Raw genomic sequence first — 26,784 nt, 5'->3', positions numbered from 1 at the left:
TTGTCTAGTCGTATCTTGCATCTTCGCCGTTGAGGTGAATGACCGGGCAGATGCTGCGCCTGCTTCGCAGCCGCAGGAGATGACTGTGGATCGTAAAAAAAGTAAGAAAAGCGTTTATCCCAAAACCTCCTATCCCAGCCTTCGCGGAGCCCTAGTTTTTAATGTGACTAAATACTGTTGGCTATACTGTACTTGTTTGCTCTTTTATAATACAACAGAGCAAACAAGTATTCAGGTATTTCGGGGGTGCGTCTATGATTTTTCCCCAGACTGTATATTATACAGTCTTGGACAACATTATAGCCAAAATGCCTGAATTCTAAGTACCGTCGACACCGCATGAGTTTGCATATCGCGACGTGCATACTTAAGTAAATGATCAGACGACAACAATGATGCATTCCAAAACGCCGATAAAACGTATCAATACCTTCAACCGGAAAATGTATGGAGTTATTAGAAATCAACAATATAATATAATAAAAAAAGCATGAAAGCTGGTAAACGTGGCATGCATGGTCTAACAGAACCCGTGCTTGTCATGAACACCGTTAAGCACTTGTTACAGTCACGCTATGTATACTTGATCAAATGAAGCTTAGAGGTTGACTCGGTTATCAGTCTCTTTTAGATGACCTTTCGCAAGTGCAGCTTGCGATTTCCTGGTCGTGGTCAGTAACGGAAATTCACGATTAATACCCTCTACCCGAATAGTACCCCCTGAGAGTAACCCAAGGGTAACCCGATAGTAACCTTGCTGTAACTCACGTACCCTACCCTGCTCTGGTGGCCAGCCATCTTGTTACACTCATTTCACTATAAAACGCAACGCCAGCCATTCGCTAACGCTGTCTGCACGCAGTCGCAGCACGCCAATATCGCCCCATTCGGCAAAATGCCTTCACGAATCCCCATCAGCAACTGGCGCAAGCAGCAGGTCCTCCGCTGGATCGAGAGCGAAGGCGGCCAAGTTCCTACTCGAGCTATCAGCCACTTCCGTGTGCAGGGTTTGAAGCTGGATGGTGGCAGCGTGCGGCGGTGGTGGCGTGACCGCGAGAAGCTCCTAGCGGCAGACCCAAGCATGAGCCGGCTTCCAGGCGGTGGTCGTCGCCCCCTATCGGCTACCATGGAGGACGCCCTGTACGACGAGATTGTTGCCAAGAGGCTACAGAAGGAAAAAGTCACGCGCGCCTGGATTGGCCACATGGCCAGGGTCATCTATGCCTCTCACCACGATGACGACGCTGTGTTCGGTGGCTTTGCAGCCTCCTCGCACTGGATCACCGGCTTTATGCGCCGCTACGGGCTCTCCTTGCGGCGACGACCACCCTGACGGACGAGACCCTCGTGTAGCGCGCGGTTACTTACATGAAGTTTCTACGCAACGCTGTCCCCGCCATGGACTTGAACCGTACCATCCTGATGGATGAAACGGCCGTGTACTTCGAAGATGCGCGTAATCAGGCGGTGGACATAACCGGCAGTCGCCATGTCGTGGTGCGCTCCACGGGGTTTTCGTCCATGCGGATTACGGCGGTGTTGGCTGTATCGGCCACAGGGAGAAAAATTCCACCTCTTTTGATCTGGAAAGGCAGAGCCTCACCAACTTTTGCCAAAATTGGCGGCGTCTACGGGGCCTACCAGCCGCGAGCGTGGGTTGACAGCGCGTTGCTCAAGCGCTGGATTGATCTGGCTTTTTCGCTGGTCGACATGCAAGAAGGAAAGCATCTGGTTTGGGATTCGACGCGCGCTCACATCTCCAAGGATGTGAAGGCGAAGTGCGCGGCTCGCAAGATCAACATGTGCGTCATTCCCGGGGAGCTCACGCCCTATCTGCAAGCAGGCGACATTGGTATCTACAAGACGTTGAAGGACCTACTCTACATGAAGATCAATGCGTGGAAGGAGAGCGACAAGGTCGAGTACACTCGCTTCGGCAACCCGCGTATGCCATCGGTGGCTGTGGGTTAAGAAGGCGTGGCGTGATACTGACAGCAACGCTGTCATCAACTCGATCTCTGCCGCTGGCTTTGCAGACAGCTCCCTGGACTGGCACGTAGCGAAGCATGACGTGTACGGTGAGCAATTCTGTACAGGCTGGGAAGGCGCTGGCGACGACCTCGAGGACATGGACAACTTTAACCTGGACGAGCTGCACGACGCTCTTGATGATGCTGCTCTGATCGACGAGTAAGTTGCTAAGGTAGTGATGTAACCTTTTGGTTATACATAGTAAACTTTTGGGATTTTGAGAGGGTACTATTAAATAGTGCCCGGGGTATTATTCGGTAATTTACGTTAGAAGAGAACCATGGACTTGTGGTTATACTTCTGTTTGGTATTCAACACCAACGAGATGTTTAATTTACGCTAGATATGTTAACCCTCAGCGCCAACTCGTTGTACATACACCAAAAAACATGTTGTACGTACAACATGTTACAAGTTGGGCTAAATTGCCACATAAGTCGGACGCTCTTGAAAATGCACAGGGATTGGGTTAGATAGATCATCCAATCGGATATAAACAGCGCGTAGCCCTCCCTGAATCAGTGGCTCTGCGCTCATTCTCCAAAAAGACAAGAAGGCGTGCCATCAGAATGCCCCCCCCCCCCACCACACACACACTCCTTCGAGAAACGCGGCGGCAGCATCAGCGCTTATGGAGCGACTGGATGGCCGGTGTACAGAGGACAGAGCCCGCCTCCACCAACAGCACGCGGCATACCTGGCGGGAACGAGAGAGGCTGACGCTGACTTCGGGGACGTCCAGGATCCAGAACCAGCGCCTGCAGCTAAACCCACGACCTCCCGCGAAGCGCTGCGATCCCCCGTCGGCAAGGATTCGTCGTATGGAGGGCCCAAGACAGCGTGTGTTGTAGACGCAGCGGGCTATTGCAGCGAAAACGCTTGCTGGGTCTGGAAAGAAGTGAGTGACTGGTCTCGCGCAAGAAGATGGACGGCAAAGAAGATGGCGATTATACCGTTCACGCTATTTGGTCGTAGTCCACAAATAGTCGTGCTTCCGAACTTTTTCGTGACACACTGCGTAACCAAATTTACCCCAGGACCTTAAAACATCACACAGACAGCGGATTTGGATAGATCTCATTAAGCCGAAGCCAATCATGGTCTTCGATTTCTGACATATTGAATATTGACGTCTCCCCTGGCGAAGCGAAAAGCTGTACCAACCAAGGTCCAAACCCACCCATCCCAAGAAGCCACGGAAACCAAGCCCTGCGCGCCTTACCAAGGAAAAAGAAGAAGGAAGAGCGACGGGCTGCAGCTCTCCAACACTGAACGACGTCTGCGGCCGCGGAGAAGCAAGGCGAAGCAGCACTAGCAGAGGCGAGGGCGCAACTGGAGGTGATTGCTGCAGCCAAGAGAAGGAAGAAGACGACGGACGCCGTGCCCATGAGAGCGAAGAAATCATCACTGAGGTACGACATGTTACAAGCTGGATGATACTACATCTTCTAATCTATCATGTGGTACGTCATGCAGGTACATCCAGCAAGTTTGGCCTAGCATGTGTACAATATCATGATCTCTAGCATGTGAGCAAATGCTAACCTGTGCTGTGTTTGGGTCACATCTTCGCCTGTAGCTATTGGAAAATTGCAGCCACCCACACCTCGAACTTCTCCTGCTGTGTTGGCTTGACTCCACCCCCGCCTCCAGCGCCGAATGCTGATCTAACAGGACATGTATGAGGCAAGCGTTAGCAATGATGATGGCAATTTTGTATTGATTGTTGTTATATCTGTTCTGGTTCGGCTTCCTTTGCTGTTGCAGTGCAATCGCCACCTACTGCTGCTCCTACGACGGTGTAACCACATCATATTGCTGCTGCAGCAGTCGAGCCGCCCCGTGCAACCGGTCCTGAAGCGGAGTCGCCTCCTGTTGTTGCTGCTGCGCCAGTAGCAACCGGTGACGGATTCGAAGTGCTGAACTCGGACTGTGACGAGACAGAAACAGAGGTATGCTTTTACAATGATGCCGATGAGTGGACGAATTCGAGAAGTATCGACTACGAGCCAGGAAACGATGCTTCGAGCGGAGATGAAAGTGGTGATGAGTCTTCTGGCGAAGTGAGAGAAGTTGCCGGCGACACGGAGGACCGTCATTGGACGTCCTGGAGGCTGCGGAAATGGCCGAGTTTACGCGAAGCGACGAGAACATGGCGGAGATGCGGGAATCAGGTTGGACGATCGGTACGGAATTATTGTTGTTGTACTATGATGACGTATGATACTACATGTTCAAACTTGTTTTATGGTGTACTTACAACATAAAGAGCCTGACCACTTTCCGCCTGACCAGCACTATCCAGGGTTGTTTCCCGGGGAATACGGACCCACCGATAAAGTTTTCGCTTTGACCGATTCTCCGCTAAAACTGTTTTTTTCTTCATGCCGATAAGTCTGTGTAGGAAAGTGGCTGAAGAAACAAACCGCTATTTTGTCCAGAACCTGACGTCGCGTGTTGAACGCATGTTCAACAACCAGAAGCCCCCGGAAAAAAGTCCAAGGAGTGGTTTATGCAACGCAAGGCCCAAAACCCCGAGGTTGAACCCCATCGAATCCTGCAAGTGGTCGGTCTTTTGATCGCGCCAATATTGAATCCTCATCGGCGAAGATTTGGTGATCATTGGGGTACCAACGCCGTGGGCGCGATTCCGCGTGGGACGTATAGCGACTTTATGACTCGCAACCGCTTTGAGCACAGTATGGCCAATCTACACTTCACGAATAACGCAGATACCAAGGCTGCTTCGGACCGAGCGTGGAAGATCAGATCCGTCGTCGAAGTGCTCCAGAAGACGTTTCTTTTTCCATGTTGTATGTGATACATGTTGTATGTTGGCGGTGGCTGCACATGCTGTCGGACGTTCATGTTGTATGGTTGTAAAGCCAACAACATCATGCACGTTCTACATGTTGTATTCTTGTGAGGCATGCAATCATATACATGTTGAATTGATGTCATGTTGGAGGTGAGCTAACAAAGTGATTGCTTGTAGCCTTCCCCACACGAGCCTGCAGCTGGTGATGTGCTTCCTCCGTTACCACCGGGCCACGAGCCCCAAGAATGCCCTGAGTACCAGTTTGTCAATGGGGTACTCAAACGTCGACAGCGTCAGTACAAAGTCATCTCCGTTCTAAAGCGCCGGGTTGGAGAGTGTCGCGTCACGAAGTACTACTGTGCTGCCTGCAGCAAGTCAGATAAAGCTCGGTACGTTGATGAGTGGTTGTTTGCAATTGTATAGCAACCTGCTGACTACTCTACTGTTATCTGCAGCATGTATCTATGTAACAAAATTTGGCCACAACGCTATCCTGGAAACGCCATGAGCTGTTACCAGATCTGGCACCACAAGTGAGAAAATGGAACGGCGAAGCCGCGGTGCGGGCGAGACTTCCAAAGTCGAGAGGGATATGCTAGCAAGACCGCCGGAAGCCGCAAGCGTCAGAACCAAAGCAACGATGAGGAAGATAGCGAGGAGGCTGCTGCACACAGCAGCAGCAGCGACGTCGTCGAAGGAGATGGAAGTTCCGGCGAAGGTAGTGACACTGAGTAGGAAGATAAGTGTTTGATGATGAATGTTGGGCTGGCCGATGAAGGTTACAATTTCGTGCGGTTCTTGTGTGTATTCATTTGATGCGTTGTAGATTTCGCACAAGCGACATTGAATACTACCTTGCTTTACGCACTTCAGGCTGTCCTCGTCCAGTCTCTGGATAAAAAGGCCGCTAGTCGCTCATCCGAGGAGCGCCATCATTCTCTATCTACCCCATGTACATGCTGTAGGTACAACGTGGAGGAGCGATTTGCTGAAATGGTCATGTTGTTGTTGTACCCAGCCCGGCGTCGGACTTATACGAGAATATAGTAAAAGTACGTGTTGCGCGACTTTAACATGCTGCATGAGTAACATGTTGGGCGAGTACCGTAAAATTAAAAAAACAGGTAAAAAAAGCTTGGGCGCTGAGGGGTTAAAGTGTTACAGAAGAGCTCGCTTTTATTATGCGGCTATAATTGTGGACCAAACTGTATATTGTAAGGTTAAGCGTGCGCGACACAATGACACAATATCTTCGAGACGTATTCATTCAACCAACTTTATCCTGCCGCTATATTTTCTTCTTACGTCTTAAAACGTCCCTGCAGATCGGACTATCACCCGATCCATCGAGTAACGCCTTTTGATCGTCGCAATTGGTCACACAAAAGATGACGATGATCGAGCACTAAAAGTTCTTTCTCTTCGTAAATCAGTGCCACCGTAGCGTCGTTGACTTTCCCGCTCTCGATCAACCTCCCAAAACCTCTCAATCTTTTGCATCTTTCACAGTAGGCTTGTTTCGACGATTACCAGCGTTTCAACGCCCTTCCGCACCAGGATGGTAGCGCTCAGGGTCTTTCCGTCGATATTAGCTATGATGACACCACCAAAGGTCATCTCGAAATTGTACTGCGCTCTGATCTGTTCCAGAATTTTCGTGTGGGCGCGGATGGTTTCGTGGTGTAGTCGCCTGTTGGTTCCAGCAACTATAACTTCAACCGCTACATCCTGACATACGACAAGCCTAGAAGCTATCGGCCAAACATGCTATCGGGAACGCTGTGCTGCTTCTCGCCCGGCTACAGCTCCTTGTACGGCGCAGACTGGGGCTGAGTGGTTGGGACAGCGGCGTACACCAATAGCACGCCTGTAAGTGACCCGACTTCGTCCATATCGTGCACATCACGGGTGTTCCGAATCTGGTCTTAAAAAGCTTGCGCATTGTATCCCAATCGCTCAGTAGTTTTAAAACTTTCAATAGTTTAAGATCACAGGAAAACGTTGAACCGGTCGTAAGTTTTGGAACGGGCTGGGAGTATGCACCTATTTGGTCATCGTTATCAACACGGTCTACAGGTGCTCCCAGGCGTTGGCCTGCATTGGTGCGCTCGCCGACGGATCGAAAATTTGTTGTGGTGAAGGAACCCCACCAAGCCTGTGTGCGACCTCGCTCACTTCCTCTCCGGTAACCCTGATGTAAGATAACAAGCTTTATTCCCCAAGGTAGTTGATCCAACGCACTGTCTACTCCCTCAAACCGACGGTCATCAAATAGCGGAAATTCACGATGCACGAGTCGTTAAAGAAGCCCGTGAATTCAGGGAATGGTTGAGGTCCAGATTGTCGGCCTTGTGATTGTTAATCAGCTATTCAACGGACGATGGGTGCCGGAGGAAGCCAGACGCACCACCGGCAGCCGACGGTGGGCAGCGCCACAGTCGGGCCAGGTCAGGTATCGGTACCGTCGCCCCAAAGCTTCAAAGAAGTCTACACCAGCCCAGTCTCGCAAATGCTTAAAAGGGGAGACCTGGCCCATGATGTATTTCAGATCAATGTTCCCTTGTGGGTGCGACAGAAGGGAAGGAACTCTACGACAAGAACCGTAAGGCAGGTAAACCGGTCGGTGTTATCGAACTCATGGCGGACCCTTCACGCCTGAGACAAGGTGGCCATAAGCTACCGTGCCTAGTGAACCGTGTGTCCGTGGCCTGGGCAAAGCCTGACAACGGAGCGGAAGTGTCAGTCGTGATACCACGACTGTTACAGGCGTTCATGGCGAAAACCCTGTGACTACAGTACCACGATCTCAAACATTGGAAGTCCATCAAGGGAATCACCGCGGACCCAATGGTGATCAAACAGAAAGTCAAGCTAGACCTTCGTTTTAACACAATTAATGGAGGATTAACGCCGAAACATCTGACCTGCTGGGTGGCCCCAAGCGGCCGACCGGCAGAAATGAACGATATTTTGCTAAGGGAAGGTGCGACTGTGGTATGTTTGACAGATTCAAATATATTGTACGCACGTGATGCAACATCAGAATAGGATGTCTGAGCGTATCTATTCAGCCAAGGAATCGTTAAAGTGCACCATAAAAGAACTTAACTGGTCACAAACGAATGATGGTGGGCTTGGATCACTGTTTTGTGGTTTTCTTTGCGTATCTTGCAAAAAGCGAAGGAGAACATTCACGCTTCGAAAAATTCCAAAACGGACAGGTTTATTTGTATGCTAGTTAAGCAAATGTTAACCCATGTTGTTTTTTATTGTAGCAGCACATTACCAATATCTTAAATACAAACGGTTATAGCGAAACGGTGTGCAGTTCGGCCGATGATCCGTCGGAAGGGTGAAGAGCCCTGGGAAGATGAAAACCCAATTACTCTCGTAGTTATGGAATATGGTACGGTAGCGGTACGAACCCTGCATAGATTTTAAAACCAAAGATTCCGCGATTCCAGATCTAGCTCACGAAAAACGTTGCTCCAACATGGCTTCGGGGCACAATTGCGGTGGGGCTACGTCGTCAGCAAACGGATGTGCAGGTGTATGTCAATAATGCCGGGTGGCGAAACAGCGATCTCACTGTGCAAGTTTGCTTGACCATTTTTAGAATCGAGAAGGCATGCATACCTCCTTTTTATTGCTGCTTGGTAGGCTCTCCGAGTGCCGACGACAAAACATTTAAATTCTCGCGCAACTATTACATGCGTAGCTTATGGGCCCTGGCCGTGTACACAGCAACCTATCAGCCAGTCCATATTTCGTTGAATAAACCACTAATGGACTTGATGTGAAAAACCTGGGTAAGTTGAATCCTGCAGCAACTGCGCAATTCCACCCTACTATCCCGGTTAAGCTCAAAGCCGCGAGTTGTCAGCAGCTTGTTGTGTGGACGAAAAGCGCTTGGAATCTGTTCTCGCCTCGGGGATAACTGGTGGGTTCCGCAACCCTAACAGCCTACCCACGGAACAAGCATCAGCGTGTGAAAGCAATCATATGCAAAGCCTCCTTGACGCCGAGCTGGTTTAGGAGCTGACTTCTGCCAGTAGAATCCGTGGTGCGGCATGTAGTTAACCGTAGCCGTGACACCACGAAGTTGATCACCAAAACTGAGATAATATGTAGCTTCTATACATGTAGCCGGCTTCGCAAAGGCGACAACGCACCCAAACACCTGAAAATTCGTTTCGTGTCTAAATCTAACTGCGGGCAACCTAATTCAGCCCCCAACTCTGTACAAAGACCGTAGGGTGCCCAAAAGAACATATGCGCCACCATTCGGTCGCGCCTCACTGTAGAATGCTCGGTTTGTAGCCACGGCGTTGTAGCCAATCCCATTATCACAACTCGCGTATTTTAGCAAATAGGATGCTACCTCAGCGATGAAGTTACTTCTGAATCTTCCCAGAAACTCCAACACTTGCTACTTCGTCCTGAACACCCCACTTCATGTCCCGCAACATCGACTGGACGCCCCGTGCCGAAGGCTTTCTCCTCGAAGTTACTCTGACTCTTCTGGACTCCTTCAAGCGTTTTGGAATGATGAAGGGCGGTCTAGCCCCGTACCGCCTTGGCGCTGTCTCCATGCCGCACAGCATGCGCGAACACTTCCTATGCTGCGGCTGTGAAGCCTGCAAGGATGTAGCCTATCCTACCCCCTGCGCCTGGCGTGGCAAGATGCAGCAATGCTGCTCGATCAACGTTGTGAATGCGTGGGACGTGATGACTCATCTCTCACCCCGCCGCCATGCGAAGCGCCCTTGCTTGACCGCGCCTATAAAGGAGGTCGTAAGAGATATGGCAGCCCACAACCACAAGCCTGTGTGTATTCGAGGTACTTTAGTTCGCCGGTTTCGGCTGAACAAAACGAACATTCTGCCGCTGCAATGCGTGCAATACTTTGTCCAAGGCTACCGGACGAAGCATCTCGGTGGCAGCGATTACGTCGATGACGTGCGGGCGAGAATATTGGCAAAAGGTTTCTAAGGACAAGAAGACTAGCGCGATGCGTTTACGTTCGGTTGGAGGACGAATCGCGACGGTCTATTCGTCGTAAGCAACGGTAGTGACAGCAGCCCTTTTATCGTGTGCGTGACCACCAAGCGCCTGCTAGAGCGCATCAACCGAGATCCTACTACCTACATGCTACATGTCGACGCTACCTTCCAGCTCTATCCTTGGCCATGGGAAGTTTGGACTGTATGTGCCAGTTTCATGTCGTTGCCGTCTTTATCACGTCACAACTGACGGAGTCGCATTTCACGGAAACCTTCTCGGCATTGAAGCGCATCTACGCTACTGTGATTTGCGGACAAGTTGCGGTGAAGTATGCAATGACCGACGCCGATGGCGCTCTACTCAATGCACATAAACCGTTCTGGGACGGCCCAGCTTGTACCATTGATGGGCTACTGTCGCGTCGCAGCAAAGGGGTTCGAACGCTCGAATGGACTTCCACTGGAACTCGCTACACGTGTCCTGCAAGGCCTTGGTGACATGCATTTTGCTGGGAGTGCAGCGGAACTTGAGCGCTTACGAACTTCAATGACAGAATGTTGGTCCAGAAATACCTCAATAGCATCATTGAGACCTATTTTACCACCAAGTGACTAAACGGCCGCTTTCTTCGCTGGCAGGTATTCAACTCACTCCCTGTATTCACGGCGACGCACAACCTCGTTGAACAGTACAACGGCGCGATCAAGCGCAATTATACTTTAAGCGCGACCGGAAATTGTTGCACTCCTCGACCAACCTCTCCAGAGCTACCCGGGCGAAAGCATGAACTCACGCACCGTTGCTGAACAACCAGTATCAGATCCAACGCTACTGCGTCGTGTGCGTGCACTGAAGCAGACCGGAAAGCTTCACGAGCTGCAATTAGTACGCGCATCGATAAGGTTTTGCTTGGCGAGAAGCCCGATGACAAAACCGTCGTGTACGTGTTGCCCGAAAGCTACGAAAGACAATACTGAGGCGAGGCGGGTGAACGCTTGACCACCCAGGTGTATTGCTTGGCGCGTCCCGGGTGTAGACTCCCGAATGGGGTGCACCCAGAACAAACCCTAGCCGGAGATAGTACACCTAGATGTACACTCCAACCGGGGTGGCGTGTGTCCTTGTGAACAATGCCTGTGGGTTCGTTTGTCTTCGTAACCACGGGTCTTCAACCGTGGATGAGTTGTCTTGATACTTGTAGGTCGCTAGGTAGCAGGGCAGAACGTAACCTTCCTGGACGTCGCCTCTGACAGCCCTCAGATAACCAAACAATACAAACAGATACAGAGTTATATACAAACACGTAGCCCTTCCTTATTCTTTTGGACCGTGAAAGGGTCGGTCACTACTCCAGTCAACTCCAGCCGGACTCCGGGATACTGGTCAATCCCGGACGGTTTTGGCTCACGCGCACCACCCCCAAGTACGGAGGGAAACAAACACAATCAAATACCTCCTGTCACACTAGAGCTCTTAAATCAATACTTCCCACCCGGGGCTACTCCAACCGGGGTGACAAGGTAATCGGTAATATGAAATGCGGGGCCTTCCTGGTCTGGACGAGCTCAACCGCAACTAGGAAATGAAACGGGATGGATCAACCTCGGGTTGTCACCCGGTACTCACCCCAACTTGGACTGGACTTGGTTGCGGGAGCTCGACCCAGATGTCACAGTTGCTGGGCCCTCACACGTAGACTTAGTCGGTCCTCCGGGAATGCACGTCCGGTAGGCTGCTCCAACTCACTTGCGCGATCCTTGGCAAAACGAACTCTTTGTTTAGGGCTTATTCATCCAATTATCTTCTAGTTTTTCTGGGTTTTATGGGTCGTGTTTTCCCCCGTACGTCCAGGTTTCGCAGCATCAGTCCCTTGGTCCCCCAGGTATGGTCCTTCCGGTGAGCAACTCCAAAGTAACTTCAACTATCTCCGCCTGGGCGCGGCATCCGCCCCTTAGTCCCACAAGCATCGTTCTTCCTGCAGGCAACCCCCAAGGTAGCTGGACACCACGGGTTAATCTCTCTCAGCCTTGATGCCCCATGGTCCTCCGGGCACGTCTCCATCCGGTAGGCAGTTCCATGGTAGCTATCGCCGACGGGGTAGCACGAACCCTTCTTTTCCGAAGGGGAGAGTTGTCTTGCCTACGCGTGTAGCTACGGCGTCGGCGCCACGACGATCCAGCACGCCTACTGGAACTTCACGACAACGACGTTCCATCCGAGCTTACTTCCTTGATGCGCTCCCGGGCGTCCCCGGCTGCATGCGCTCGCAGTCACTAGCCCCGACGCGGTCCGGCTTGGCCACTTGTCTTCCTCCTACGGGGTGCGCTTCCGTAGGCAGCTACAAAGCGACTTGTCACCAGGCAGGTAAAACGAACTCTGTTTATCTGTTATCTGTGGTCTCTCTGTCTGTCTGTCTGGCTATCTTCTGTCGATCTTTACATGCACTCCATCTTGACTTGTCTTCACTATGGTCTTGTCGTCGTAATCGTCCGCGGTCCCTCGTAGCATACTTCCAGCAAGTATAATCATCACTGGGTACGCAAGCGAAGTTCAATGTTCCACGGAATCCGAACAGATCTTGGCTGGTCGGCTTGGTCGGTCGGAAACGTCTTGGACTTTGTATACTGGATCTTCACATCTGGGATGGTATCTTGGTATCTTGATATCTCCATCCGGGATTCGTGATTATCTCCAAACGGGATCACACTCCACTTGGGCTTCACGTCCGGGATGTCTTGGACAGCTTCACGGTTTCTGGGTCTTCACTCGATCCGGTCGGGCTCCTCTTGCGTTGTACAGTGCACCAAGAGCAGGCGGCCTCCAGTCGGAGGCACTTTTACGCTCGCTTGGGCTTTGTCTCGTTCGGTACTTGGTTCCAGCCGGGGTCCGCTCTTGGGGACATCTCCATCCGGGGTCACCAAACCTTGTACACTGCCAACGCGAGTCCGGCCGGGATCCGCTCTTCCCATACGCCACGTGTCGCTGCCTCCCTCTCCCATAGTGAGCCTCTGAGCCAACCAATCGCAGGCGCGGCTCGGGGAATCCTCGAAATCTCCAATTCTATCGTGTCAATACGACCCAGAAACGCCTGTCCGTGGCAGCTAAAGGGAGCGCTCATGCCGCACGGATGGAAGCCTATGGCGTGCCCGCTGGTGGGTGGAGAGTGGATGTGAAGCAAAAATGGTAACCTTGGCACATTCGTCTTAAGAACACTTGTTACATCCCCGGTGTGTTTGCGCTTGCGTCTCGAGGGCTGTTCAACCTATTCAAGGTAACCGATCGGCGTATCGGGGTCGGAGTAAAGCGCTTCGAGCTGCTGCGCAGAAACAAGAGGCAGCGAGGCCAGCTGGAACTGGATATGCACTTGACAATGTATAAAATAGTTGATAGTACGTCTCTCGTATACATTATTCTTGGACTTAAAACTCTTTTCATGTTCAGGTTAACTAATGCCGTGTTCTCTACCTACTTTGAGGTACCGCAAGTTGGAGAATTCGCTTGACAGCAGCCAATTTACCAGATCTCGCGCACACATAGCCTGGCAATATATATATATATATATTACATTCCTGCGAACAAGACATCCAATCCATAGATTAGACTTCTCTAACCGTTCAAACCATGGAGATACCCATACGTTGCGCAGAGCCGGCCACAACGCCTTTCATGCCGTTAGATGGACAGTGTTATCCCCAGCAAGCAGAACTTAGACCAAAATACATGTTTTCTTTAGGTACTTACGGTAATTTTGGGTTAAGTTTCAAAAATGACAAACGGTACCGAAGACAAGTGTCGTGTTAACGAAAACACCAACAGGATCCTGCTTGCCGAATTTGACAAAGGAAATACTTACATGTAAACTGTAAACAAAAAAATTAAAAGGAGTGTTATGAAGCCTTGATCATGTGATTTCTAATGTTAAGACGTCTCTTAGCCACTACGAAGATGTTAACATTCTACTCTTAACATAACATTTGCTGGTTCTAGATATACCAATTGGCTTAGGTGTAATAGCTTTGTATATTGAGCAAATTATATCATATTTGAAAGGAGGTATTTAATTTGAGAAAGGTAAACTATTTGCCGCTATCCGCTAGCTTAACTTACTAAGATTTAAGCGTCTTTCGTTAGTTTTGATTTTACGTGTATTACGTTGGAGTACGTTTAAGTTGATTTATTGTGTTCGAATTTCGAACTTCGAAATGCAACAACACCGGAGAAATGCTTCTAGATAGGGCAGCCCGCTAGCTGTCCAAGTCACACCGAAAACAATCACCTTTTGCTTGCATTCGTCGCATCCACTAGTCAGATTCTTGCCACCTGAAAAGACCTGTTTACCTGCTTGATGGGCGATGGAATCTAATTTCTAACGAATTTCGAAATTTCGTGTATGGCTCCAGAAGCTACGCTCTAAAATGTAAATGATGTGGTTACGTGCACTGTTGTGATCCCAATAACCAATGATGACTCCAGGCTTTGCTTCGACTAGGCATGTCACGCTGCCCACTCCCATCATATGCAGATCCTAGCTAGCTAACGACTAACCTGGTTCCGTCACCAAAAAGCCGCTCAAATTTTGAAATCGCTCGTAGGTAATGAGCTAGGACAGTACCGTGTTTACCTTTAGGGTTTTGTTTTGCATCTCGTTAATCGTTACATTCTTATCTAATTTCGGTGCATAAAACATAATCATTCTCCAGAACCAAGTTTCCTCGAAATAACAGCTCCGATAGTTTTTATGCCGTTTATTGTCCATTGTTAAGTACTGCTTTAGAAGTTGAATTGTGCATGTACAGGTACATGCTCAGCTGGTGTTGTATTATCACTTATAAAGACCCCCGGTATGATCGTTTTTCTTGGACTTAAAAAAAATATTTCATGTTCAGGTTAAAGCGGGTGAATTCATAGTAACTAGACCGAGTTAATACCGTAGAGTAACTAAGTCGCCTACGCTTCTTACGATCCTTGTTTAGGCTTTATCCTGGCGTTATCGGTTGACCGAACGGGTCCTACGGCGGCTAGACCTAAGTCCCGCGCTCTCGAAAAGTTAGCTAACTCGAAGTTTGCGTCGGACGCAAGTACTTAATGTGGATTTCATCCGTTTTGGCAAATCGGGTGGTCCAAGATCCGATATATCGGGCCCGATTTGCTGGAGGGCTCCGATTTAGCAGGAGGGGCCGAGGGGGGTGGGTGGGAAGCAAACTATATCTGGCCAGATTTGCGTCTGGGGGCTGCGAGTTGCGAAGCAGGGGCCAGAAATACCGCTTTTCGCCGGCAAAAGGGACCGCCGCGAAAACATGTCTGGGGCCCTCTCAGATCGGCGTGGCACGAGGTTGTAGCGGCCGTAGATGATCACACAGGTGATTTAGCTGGCCATAGTGCTACGAAGTGGCCATATACAGTGTACTATTGTCCCCAATGTCTTGCAGTTCTAATGCGTCATGAGAGGTGAGGAGAACTAGGAATGCCTCCCCTCTGAGCCTTATGCTACTAACTCAGGTCAGATATAGCTAAATTGGACTAACCGATCATGTAGGAGCTCCATTTTATATAAATCGGACTCCGTGATAACACGACAAATCGGGCGGCAAAATAGTTGAAAGCCACAATACATATTTGCAGCAAATTCAGCATAGCGAGTGTTGCGGTAGTTAAGGTGCGTCATCTCTGTTTGCGCTTGGCGTGTCACTTCAAGTCTCCGACGGTATCCACTTCTGGCACGCTTGAGAAGCTCCGATTCTGGGACCACACATATCTGCCGTGGTGTCGCGAACACACATCTGTAGCAGCTCAACTTCATCACGTGGATCAAGATCGTCGTCATCATCCAGTTCGGTTTGGCTGTTTCGCATAATCCTTAAGCGCATTTGCTTACCGCGACGACTCCGTAAGAATTTCTCGTCATTCCTTAGACGATCGTTGAGCGTAAGGTTCTGCCGTTGCAAGACGTACGCTTTAACTTCAGCGTCGCCAATCTTCTGGCAGAACACCCAGAATTGACTATCCATGATAAGGGCAAACTTGGAAATAACAGCAACCGCATACTTACCGTTCTTCCGATAGTAACGACTGGGTAGTATAAGTTCTAGTACTATTTAGTCCGATATGGTAGTATTAGGCTATCTACGATACGCTATATTCAACTACTGTACGTTAAGTACGCGTATCGTAATTGATTTAGGTGTACGGTACGTGTCGAAGAGCCATATTGAGTTCAGGCGCAAATGTAGGAGGAAAGTCACACTACAAAGCATCTTGTTTTTCTGTACTCGATACGGCTTGACGTGTGGGGTGGTCGAGTTATTGTGCAACGGTATTATAACCGGTAGGATTAGTGGTAGCGGAACGGTCCGAGAATTATAAACCAGTTCGTTCTTAAAATCTTCCCCTTTTCCTCCATACACAAACAATATCTTTCTGCCGCACCCCGCATGGGTTTCGTCTTCTAAGAAACGCATATGCCACCAGTGGACGTTGGGCCAGATGATTGAGAAGCTTAAGGAGTGGCACGCGAATCCCGGTTGTGGAGTCTCTGAGGCAGCAAGAAAGTAAGGCGACGCTGCTCGGGTGGAGGAAAAACGCTGTCGGATGCTCAACTGTCCTGAATAAGGGAGCGAGGGTCTGACGACAGAGCGTACCGGAAGAAAGGGGCAGGGGCTACTCGGAGGCTGAAACCCTACGAATTTCGAGTGTTGCGGTACTATGGAAATATTTTATAGATGGAGCCAACCTGGATCCGGCGGATATATTGTGATACGGCCAAAACATCCCGGCGTTTGTGTTGCGAAACGAAACACACATGGGCGCAACGTCCAAAAATAAAATGTTGGTTACGCTTATTCGCGTTTCAGCTTAGCGCTCTTTGACGGCTCGCGCTCCAGTGGGCGGAGACGTGGCACTTGAAGCTGCCGAATGACAAAGAAGCCAAGGAGACGACGCCGAGGATGATGACGAAGGTGCTGATGCTAAAGACCCAGATGGAGATGTTGCAGAATTGGAGGAGGCCAACCTAGGCGAAGAAGAAGATGTAGATGATGGCACCCAAGCCAAAGTGTGGAGAAGCGTGAGAACAAGAATTGTTCTCTGAGAAAGGCGGCATAACCGATCGGCCAAAAAATCAAGGGGATCGACGATCGAGAGAAGGGCGACGTGAATAAGACTGGGATTGCGGGGATCGAGAAGGTTCGACGAGCGATCGAGGCACCTGGATGATGCTCGCACGTAGGCGGGGTGTGGAACCAGGTAGATCACAGCTGATCGACACATGGAGAGTGGTGATGCCTCGTCCCACACTGATCCAGGGGGCGCGATGCAAAGAGCGCGTGTCGAAGGCGAAGGACGTCATGCGCGAGGGCAAGATCAATGAGCGACATCGTAGAGTGGGACGGCTGAAGACCGAAGTGGACTGATCGCGATCGAGTACTGTGGATGGTGGATCGTCGATCGAGGGCTGATCGTGAATCGCGGACTGGATCGCCGATCGCCGATCGGCCAAGACGGGAAGCACATGGGGGCGAAGCCAGGACAAGAATCCAGTAGTTGTTCAGTTGTGGGATGGTAGATGAGATGGAAGCGGTAGAGAGACACCAGCTAAACAAAAATCAGAAGAGAATTTGCACCAAAGACCACAAGTCCTCTCAAGTCACCAAGTCCCAGGAACTACATTGGCCTCGGCAACGTCGACACTTTGAGTAGTGAACTAGCGGTACGGTTAAGACTGGATTAATACATTGGTCAGCCTAGTGATCTATCTCTTGTGTGCAAGTCCTCGATCGACCGGATATTAGTGCTTACCGGCGATCGTTTCTTCTCTCGATCAACCTCGATCCCGCTATAGGAAGCGACAAGCAACTCAGGAGAGGACGGATCACACCCGGAAAGGCGACTACAGGACTTGGATCTACTCCAGGCCGACCGAGCACAGCGAACAACCCTCGATCGGAGCTTATACTCGGACGCAGAGCGAAGATACCCGCGCTGCTCCACGAACTATCCCCGCGTCACGCCAAGACACTAGATCTCACCAAGTGCTGCATCTTCGAAACCCCGAGAGAGCAGATCTAGCCCGCCGACGGGTACACAAGGTGAGAACAAGTTCAGCCGATCACGGATCGTTGGGGGGGGCTCCGTTAGTCGGTGTCTGGGCGCTGGTGGGAAGCTCGATCAGGCCTTAACCAGATTTTGGCCGATCCCGCTACACCACAAAAGCCTTAAAGTAAAAAGAGAACACGATTAACCACAGCTCTGAAAATCGTAAGGCCACATATGATGTCGAGTAGGAGAGCGGTCGTGATGCCGAGGACAAGTGGAATGGCAATATAAATTGCACGTCCATGGAAGTTGGGCGCGGAGCCTCCCGCATGGACGTGTCCAGATTCAAGTCACCGGTTCCAGTTACGGTCGGGTCATCGCAGTGGCCGTCCTGGTGACGTTACATTTCTACGAAAAACATTTGGCGGGAAATACTACGTACAACCCGATTACTGTCCGGAAGACTTCCAAGTTTATTACCTTGCTCGAACCGACTTGTATCAAGGCGTGTCTTATAAAACGAGGTCCTAACCTCGATCACGCCTCCCAAGGAGATCCACTAACTACATCCGATGAGTTTTACTCCACGTGTGTGTAGGTCACGACGCCGCGGCCCGAAGCCAGCACCTAGGGAGACGTGACGAAGGCGTGTTGGCTGCCCTGGATAACGTTGGAGGTCTTACTACTAGCTCCCTCAGTATCATGCGCCGATGGCATCGCGCGGCTCGCGCCCTCGAGTTTATCGACAAGGTGATTCGTTGGATAAACTCGCTAACGTTCCCGTTCGAAGAATTTGCAGGTGCCCAAGGACCCGATGGAAGTCGTTCCGCGCCTCCGAAAACTTCCGCTATTGGTACTGTATCTACTTTTACTGTGGTTACAACCAGGTGGCTAACGATTACTGTCAATTAAACCGGTTACTTTACTGGACCCGGCTGCAAATGGCTGGCTAGGAGACGCCACAATGCTTGCCATCATGCGAAGTCGCTTGGGGGTAAGGGTCGATATGACTTGCGGCAACTCTGCCGTTCTAAGCGTGAAGGTGTAAGGTACTGCCAGTACGAGCGAGGTTTGGCTTAATGAGAGTCTTATTCGTGTGTCCGTCGGAAAAATTCTCGTTCCAGTGAATATTCGAGGCGTTCACTGGTACCGTCATGATCAACTTAAGCAGCGGCGAAGGTCTACTGTACGACCCGTAAAGCCCAAGCGACCAAGACAGCGTGCAGGCCTGCACCAATACAATCTGCGGGGTCTTGCCGCCGCCCAAAGAAAAACAAGTTATTTTGCGTCAGTATTTGAAACGCAGAGTGACACCTTCCACCGCGGTGCTTATGGCGAAAAGGGCAGCATTTCCAAGTGGCAGTGGTGTGGTGTTCACACACACCAACAATGCTCCAGTTAAATGTGACTTAGCAGGCTTATGCTGACCTGATCTATATCCTACTTAAATCTTGGTGGCACATGTGATTTTACGGTGCTGACTAATTTTATGGAGGACATTTTGCGTATTTCGTCCTTAAAAATGGCCATACCCCGCGCCCGCTTCCGAGACGTGGGTACTCATATTATCTGAAGGCACATGTGTTATTGAAGTGATAAGATTTGAAAGTTCTAACTCCCATGGTTGATAATCGAAGCGTGATCTTACCAACTTGCACGTCATCTCCGTCGTAACGTCGTCTGTTTTGTCCTTGGTGCCCAGATAGCAGACGCCGATATAGCGGAAGCAATTATTGATCGTGTCCTATCTGGTTTCTCCACGCCAGACCGCGTCGCTCATCTTCATTGCTTGGAACTGGCAAATCGGGTTGGGTCTTTCTGGATGATTCCGGGCTCACAGTCTGTTTGTAGACGTAGCGAAGTTGGCGTTTTTTCACTTTGCCTTGAACAACGCTGTGATGTCAGCATTTATTGCCGGAGAAAGGCGGTTGTGCTGGGCGGCATGTGCCGCATGGTTAAGTTAGTCAGTACTAGACCGCCAATGTCGTGAGACGACGCATAGTCGATGAGCAACAGGATAGGGCAATCCGCTGCTCGCATCTCTAGGCCAACGACACGAACACCACTCCTGAAAGATGACTCTTGTCATCCATGCTTTTGTGTTAGCCTTGTAGTTAAAGCCCCGGCCCTTAGCCGACTTCTTGTTGAAGCATAGGTTTTGGCTGCCCACGGTACATACTATGGAATGCATGAGAGTCGTAAGCATTTGCGGTCATGCCAAGCGCGCTCCGCGTTTTTTTTTCTTTTCACTCCGCGCATTTTGTTGGTGCAAATCAAGCGAGTCGGAGCCATAGCGTAGCCCAAACGTGTTTCATCTATATCTTAATAATCCCGTGATGCATATGTATCGGTTACCTGTTGAATCTGCTGCCGTCCGATCCGAACTGCTTCGTGGTCGGCAGACGTGGCTTCGCCGTTCTGAACGTGAAGGCGCCGTCTGCAGCGCTGCATGAACGCCGTCGGCTAGCCGTTCGGGAAGTTGGGATCCCACTCGTCACAAACTAGCAGCAGCACGTCATCGTTATCAACTTCCTGGACAAACATATATTACGGCTCTTCCGGTTCATGATCCAGGCGGCAAGCCTTTTTTCTAGCAGAGGGGAGGTTACGTTGGTAGGGTTTGCTGGTCGTCGTCGCCCACGCGGCACGAATGTTTTTTGTTGCGTTTTTCAAGATGTCGCTGACTGCATTTCGAGCGGGTTCGATGCGGGGTTTATACGGCTTCGCCACCTACACAGCTAGCTGCCCTTGAGTCATGGATGGGTGACCGCCGTATAATGGCCCTCTTGTGGTCGATTTTGAGCCATCGGTCCAGGGTAGTCTCGCTTGGTTCTGTTGCATAGTGTGCGCCAAAGCATGCGAGCGCAATCTTTAGCGGTGGTCGTATCCTAACATTGTCCAGCCCAAAATCGCTTCTACTTCTCTGTCCCACCAATTTAAAGGCAGTTGGGTTTTTCTATCATAAGTTCGCCTACACAAACAAGCTAAAGCCCAGGGTACCCACGTTGTAAAGCCTATGGTAGGGCGCTATTAACCGTATTTTTTGCAATGTTATAACGGTTTTCAACAAGTAAATAACAACACAAATACAAACGCAACTCTGAAAGCAATAAGTTTTTTTGTAATTCCATGGAAAATTAGCGATATTGAACAAAAAGGTTACCACGCGATTGCTCCGACTTGGCGACTCTGTACGGAATAGCACACGCACCAGAAACATGCGGAGCACGCCGTATTAGGCACTGAAATATGTAAGGTTTTAGTACCTGTTATACTGATTTCGGTCAAATCACACGATAATTTTATCCAATCAATGCTTATCAAGGTTTTGGGTATAGAATTAAAGAATAAATGCTCAGATTTAAAAAAATGGCTCTATTGATTAAGAATCTGAGACGTCAGTGCCTTGTTGCCATTTTCAATAGTTGACGCTGTCGTTGCAAGTGACATTGGACCGAGACCAGTCGGACCGACAGTCTTACGAACTCGAGGGAGCTTGAAAATCATTGCCTCCTTCGTTAGTGATAATGCATTCCAACACTTTTTGCGAAGTGAGGAAGCATTTCTCAATAGTTTGGTATTTAACACTGTATAAAGCGTTACCTACTGCTTCCATGAGCCCATCCATCTGGTTTGTTGGTTGTCGATACTGAATCGCTTGAATAGAGTTAAAACAATCCTCAAATCAAGAATATTACACTCTGGAGAGCGAGGTGGCTGGCACAACATTTCGGTATTCCAGCCATCTTCCTTACTAGCGGCGAGGGCTTCACCATGATCTTCCTCCACATGCGGGTCTGCGTTATCCTGTTGGACACGAATAACAGAAGTCTTGGGACCTGTATACGTAAATAAAAAAGTTTGTTCAGATAAATAAATCAAAAGTACATTCGAAATAAAAAAATACCCGGCCATTTTGCACGAACAGCTGGAAAAACTTTTTCCCTTGAGCATCTCTATGTACGTTTCTTGACATGCTGATATTCTTGGTAATCAGCGTGCCGGCAACTCGATTTTTGGAAGTTTTTGTTGTCTTGGTGCGCTCAGCAATGGGCCAGATCCCATTCTTTCCGTCAAACCATGTTTTTCGTGAAAAATCATACCTGGGTCTTGTTACGGCTGCGAGAAACATTACCTACTGATGTTGCGTTTCTTTGAACACGAACGGTAAAGTAGTGCTTCGTCAGCAGCCAAGTAGTATCAAGAAGACGCCATGCACATATTGAACCACTTCTCATCTTTATGAACTACATCATACATAGCATCAAAACGATACAAAAGTCCGCCTTTGGAGAATATTAGTTAATAATTATTTCAAACAATGTTTTCAATTACTAACATCAATAATAAATAACGCAAACTCCTACCAATTGGGCGCTGCACTTGGGCAAGAGCCCACGTCAGCCGCTGAAGCTTGTGTGAGCCCGTAAGCGCCGGCTTGACCCTCCAGATGAAGTGCCGCAGGACCTTGGACTTGAGGTGCCTATGCAGCGTGGATCTTGAGATGGCGGATGCCGCCTCGAGAGCGCGCAGAGCCTCCCGCTGGCAGAGCGGCACGGTCGCAACACGCTAACCCACCTCCTAGGTGCTGAGACGTGTCGGCTTGGGCGGGCACGGCTACCGAGGCTGCACCAGCACGACCGGATCGCCCCGAAGACCCCAGATGGTCTCGACGGCAGCGCGGCTGAGCTTGAATAGCTTCTTGGCCCGCACGATTGTCCCGTAGGGGAGGCGGCCTTCCTTACTTAACGTGTCAATGAAGACCACCACCGCAACGCGTACTCCCGGCGTGATGTCCTTTGCGCCGACTGTTCTTGGCATCTTGACTGTAGGTTCTGCTGTCTTGGGCTCCTAACGTAGATTAAGCGCACGCACCAACCGTTTTACGGTGGCCTGATGCGAGCCTCACCTAAAATAATTATATCCAGTCAAATCATTCTAACATGTTTGAGTGGTACACAAAAAAACCAAACTACCTATAAATTGGTGGGACAGAGAAGTATATATCTTCACGTATATATGAAAGTGAAGCCGGTTATAAGCAGACACCCGTGTTGCTCAGACTGTACTAAGCTTATCCTGCCGCGCAATCACACTTACGGTTGTCTCCTTGTGTCCGCCGTCCACCATTCTTATTTGTTAAACTTGCTTCCGCAAACACTACTGTTTCTGCGGCAAACAAATAACTTTATCGCGTCGTACCCACCTTCGAAGAGGCAAGAATCGGAGATAGGTGGCCAGAGTAAACGACGTCAACTAACTCATTGCTCGCCGAGCCTTTCTTATTGTTTACGCAAAACCGAAGCAGCATGACGCCTTGCACGCTTCTTCGGTCCCAATGGCAGTGGACGTCACGAGCAAACATGGAGCTGATTGTCGTGTAGGAACACGCACTAAATTATATAATAGCACACTTTCCCCACCAACAACACCCACCAAGTCCCGATGACTCAATGGCCTTGTTAGGGTTAGAACCTGAAGGCCCAGGACCTTTCCCTTGCACCGGGTTGATGTTTCCTCTGTGCACCGTGTTTCTGCTTAGTCAACTGACGGAAACCCAGCGTCACCAGCCACGAGCAAAGGCTGCCACGCTCTCACACACAATATAAACCTCGCAGGCCCTCAGGAAGAAAGGGTCCGAGACAGTCACGGCTTGATACGAGGGTGCCGGAGCTATAGTCCGACGGGAAGGATAAATGGAGTGCGCTCTCGCTCCTCCACTACACGGCGATGACTCGCCCTTCGTATACACGGCCACCTCTTCTCTTCTCTTGGCCTGACCACGGGTAAACGCACGCTACAATACTAGCAGTCGCGTCCACCGACAGTCATAATCCTACCAACAGGTTTATCCAATTGCTACGGGAACTCACCGATAGCCCGGATGTCTTCCTTGAGTGGTTGGGAGGAAAAGCTGTTCTGTCATTGTTGCCCAAAGGGCTTATCTGTTCTATCTTCTCTTTCCTATGGTTCAATACAAATATCTAATCTAGACGTCTCGGTTGTGAATCTTCCAGGGAACCACCCGACTCTTCAGAACTCTCTTGAAGGCTCGGACGGCCTCCCGATGACTTAAAGAGTCGCCTTAGGTGCGGAACCCAGGCCAAAGTTCGCCGTAGGTTTGGGTCGTCCTTGAAGTCCCGGTGCTGTGTGGACACACTACGGCTTGAGCTTGAGTGTCGACGAGTCATCGTCATTGGTCCAGACTGGCCAATCCGCGGCCGTCGAACACCATCGAACGAATGGCGATGTGCCTCGATCCGCCAGTTGAGTCGACGCCGAATGCCGCGGGGTTTGCCGTGAGCTTCACTCAACTTTCTCGACACCACAGCTGCCCACACCGTGTCGCGAGCCACAGCACTTGGTGAGCGTCAGGGCGCTCGCGGTGGCTTCGCGCTACCACGGCTGGGTCGTCTCGCGCCGCGAAGGCTGCGCTGGCCCGCGCGTTCCGGGCGCTCGGCGTCGATCCCGCTGACATGGTACGTGCTGCGTCCGGTCTCCTGCTCGTGCCGCCGACTGCTCACCCTCACGCGTGTGCGCTTGTTCTGCTGGCGGCAGGCTCCTGCTGCGTCGAGTTCTGGTGGCGGCCTCTCCGACCAGGCTTTTACTGCGTCTTCGCCTGCTCGGTCGTCGTCTTCTGCTCGCGCTGGGTCGACGGCTGCCGGTACTCCGCGTCCAGACGATGCCGGGCAGGTGCGTACCCTGTCTCTGCATGCGTCTCCCTTCTTTTCACTCGTGCTGACGTTGTTCTCGTTGATGCGTCTGCTTATATCTGCAGTCGGCTGGTGGCGTGCCTCCGCATCCACTTTTCGTGGCTATGCGTGGCCACGAGTCTTCGGGAACCCCGGCAACATCTCGCCCTGGGTCTCCTGGATCTTCTCAGCCTGCTCCCGACAACTCGCGCGGTCGTGGTCAAGTTATGCGTCGCGACGCCCTTGAGCAGCTGGTCCGTGATGCATGTGATGAGTCGTCGGAGCGCATCTTGGCGGTGCTGGGCTCGAAGCTGGAGTCTCTCGGCCGTCTCTCGGTGAACCTGCAGCTGGGACCGAGCATCCGTGGTGATCGTCGCGTGGGTTCTCGCCTGGCGTCGGCCCGGAACCTCGATGAAGTGGTTACTGCCGCGAAGCCGAACATGGATGTTGGCGAAGGCTCGACGCTGGACATGGCAACTATGCGCGCCCGGCTGCACTCTGCTGAGTCAGCGCAGACTGCTGCAGAGAATCGGTTGCGGTCGCAGACGTACTCGTTGGAGAACCAGAAGGTATTCTTGAAGAACGCGAACGACGAGATCGCACAGCTGAAGAAGGATGTCGCGCATCTTCGTCAGCTGGAGGCTCATTACATCGTCGAGCTCGAGTCGTCGAACGCCGCCGTGGATGGCCTCAGAGAGTGTTCCGAGCGGCAGGAGAATCATGTCAGGGTGGCCGGAGACTCGCAAGCTCGGGCTCTAGCTCAGTTGAAACGTGAGCAGGAGGTCTACAAGGCGGCCGTTGCATCGTCGACTGCTCAAAGCAGGCGCTTACACGATCTGCTGGCTTTGCTCGGACGCCGCCGACAACACCGCACCAGCTCGCCTTCGCCGCCGCAATGAGGACCTCGAAGAGCAAGTGAAGCGGCTGACCCGTGCCAACAAGACGCTTCGCGCTCACATGCATCTGCAAGCAATGGACCCCGACGTCCTGGTCCTCGCCGTAGAAGGTTCGTAGTCACCATTTGGTCGTCATTTGGTTTATGTTTGCTGACTTTGTCCCGATGACTCATCTTGCTTGCAGGTATCTCGACTGGTGAACTCAATTGGAGCTTGCTGGATCTTACTCCCGAGTCTCTCGCGATTTTGCAGAAGACGTACCGTACAGCAGACCGCTCCAAGCCGGACAGAGATATTGCCGAAGACTTGGCTTGGACTGCCTTCTCACTGAATGACTCCATCGGGGATCCCTTGCGCAAGGACACTCCCGCTGGTGCAAACAAGACCACTCCGGGGGAAGAAATCTCGCGCGTCGCGTCGGTCATCGTCTTCTCCACGGTTCTCGTCCCGCAAGAGGTCTCGCGAAGACTCGGGCTACGTCAGTGCTGCTGCTTCCCCAGCTCGGCCGAGTCGCTCAGGGTCGAAGGCTCGCAATACTTCTGCCGAGTCATCGGCTGGGTAATCGGCGTCATCGTCTCCCGTGAGGAAGTCGTCGGAGAAGCCCAAGAAGTTGCCCAAGAAGCGGAAGGAGTCTCGCTGGGCACGAAGTCGTTCTGCGTCGGTGCCTCGCGGCTCTCCGGTCTACGCGCGCTTCATCGGTTCCAGTGTCTCTCCGCCCACGAGTCCTGCTCCAGTCTCGAAGGCTACTGCGCCCTCTGTTCCTGGTTCTGCGCCGCCTGCTGCTTCTGCTGAAACTCCTGTCCAAGCTGTTGTCCCAGTCACTGGTTTCGGTGATGATCCACAAGTTGGTGGCTTGAGTCATCGGGCTGATCGCGGAGAGACGGACGAGCAGTTAGCTTCAGTCGAGCAGTCTCCGGAGGTGCCTCAGTGGTTCGGAGATGACTCGGATGCTGGATTGACGGAGGGTCTGGTTGACGACTCAGTGGTTGATGGCGGTGCTGCTTCTGCTGATGAGGAGGAACTCGACGAGTGGGAGGGAGAGCGCGTTGAGGTGGTTGCTGTAATTCCAGCTCCGTCACCTCCGGTTGCTGACGGTCTGTCGTCATCGGCTTCCACTGATCTCTCGTCACCTGCGCCAGCTCTGCCTCCTGCCAGCCCTGAGTCATCGGCTTCTCTTCCGCTTGTTCCTGCAGCTTCTGCTGAGTCGGCGGACACCTCGGTCGCTGTCTCATCGGCTCACCGGCCTGCAAATGCGGCATCTCAGAAGGTTCCGACGACTCGTGCCCGAGGTAAGAAGCCGGCTAAGTCTCGC

General features: G+C 51.1%; 4 protein-coding genes across 4 annotated transcripts; 3 read left to right on the top strand and 1 right to left on the bottom strand.

The window, feature by feature from the left end:
• Positions 1 to 895: 895 nt before the first annotated feature.
• Positions 896 to 2,194, top strand: PHYSODRAFT_249765 (hypothetical protein; the record flags this gene model as incomplete). Its single annotated transcript, XM_009531832.1, has 3 exons — positions 896 to 1,213; positions 1,354 to 1,945; positions 2,037 to 2,194. 3 exons carry the CDS (start codon positions 896 to 898, stop codon positions 2,192 to 2,194), a joined length of 1,068 nt encoding a protein of 355 aa, XP_009530127.1.
• Positions 2,195 to 5,029: 2,835 nt separating this feature from the next.
• On the top strand, positions 5,030 to 5,386 carry PHYSODRAFT_507157 (hypothetical protein; the record flags this gene model as incomplete). The annotated part of the gene is made up of 2 exons (XM_009531831.1): positions 5,030 to 5,238; positions 5,305 to 5,386. Coding segments are annotated over 2 exons (291 nt in total), but the record flags the coding sequence as incomplete, so codon positions are not given.
• Positions 5,387 to 9,304: 3,918 nt separating this feature from the next.
• PHYSODRAFT_302626 (hypothetical protein) lies at positions 9,305 to 9,841 on the top strand (the record flags this gene model as incomplete). Its single annotated transcript, XM_009531830.1, has 1 exon — positions 9,305 to 9,841. One exon carries the CDS (start codon positions 9,305 to 9,307, stop codon positions 9,839 to 9,841), a length of 537 nt encoding a protein of 178 aa, XP_009530125.1.
• A 10,394-nt stretch (positions 9,842 to 20,235) lies between these two features.
• PHYSODRAFT_334566 (hypothetical protein) lies at positions 20,236 to 22,705 on the bottom strand (the record flags this gene model as incomplete). Its single annotated transcript, XM_009531829.1, has 3 exons — positions 20,236 to 20,321; positions 22,252 to 22,426; positions 22,517 to 22,705. The coding sequence occupies 3 exons, from the start codon at positions 22,703 to 22,705 to the stop codon at positions 20,236 to 20,238; spliced, it is 450 nt and encodes a 149-aa protein (XP_009530124.1).
• Positions 22,706 to 26,784: the final 4,079 nt, after the last annotated feature.

The sequence above is a fragment of the Phytophthora sojae genome (genome assembly GCF_000149755.1).
Source record: "Phytophthora sojae unplaced genomic scaffold PHYSOscaffold_5, whole genome shotgun sequence".
Lineage (NCBI taxonomy): Eukaryota > Oomycota > Peronosporomycetes > Peronosporales > Peronosporaceae > Phytophthora > Phytophthora sojae.
The sequence above is the reverse complement of the archived record's forward strand: the minus strand, read 5'-3'. Positions and strand labels throughout refer to the sequence as shown.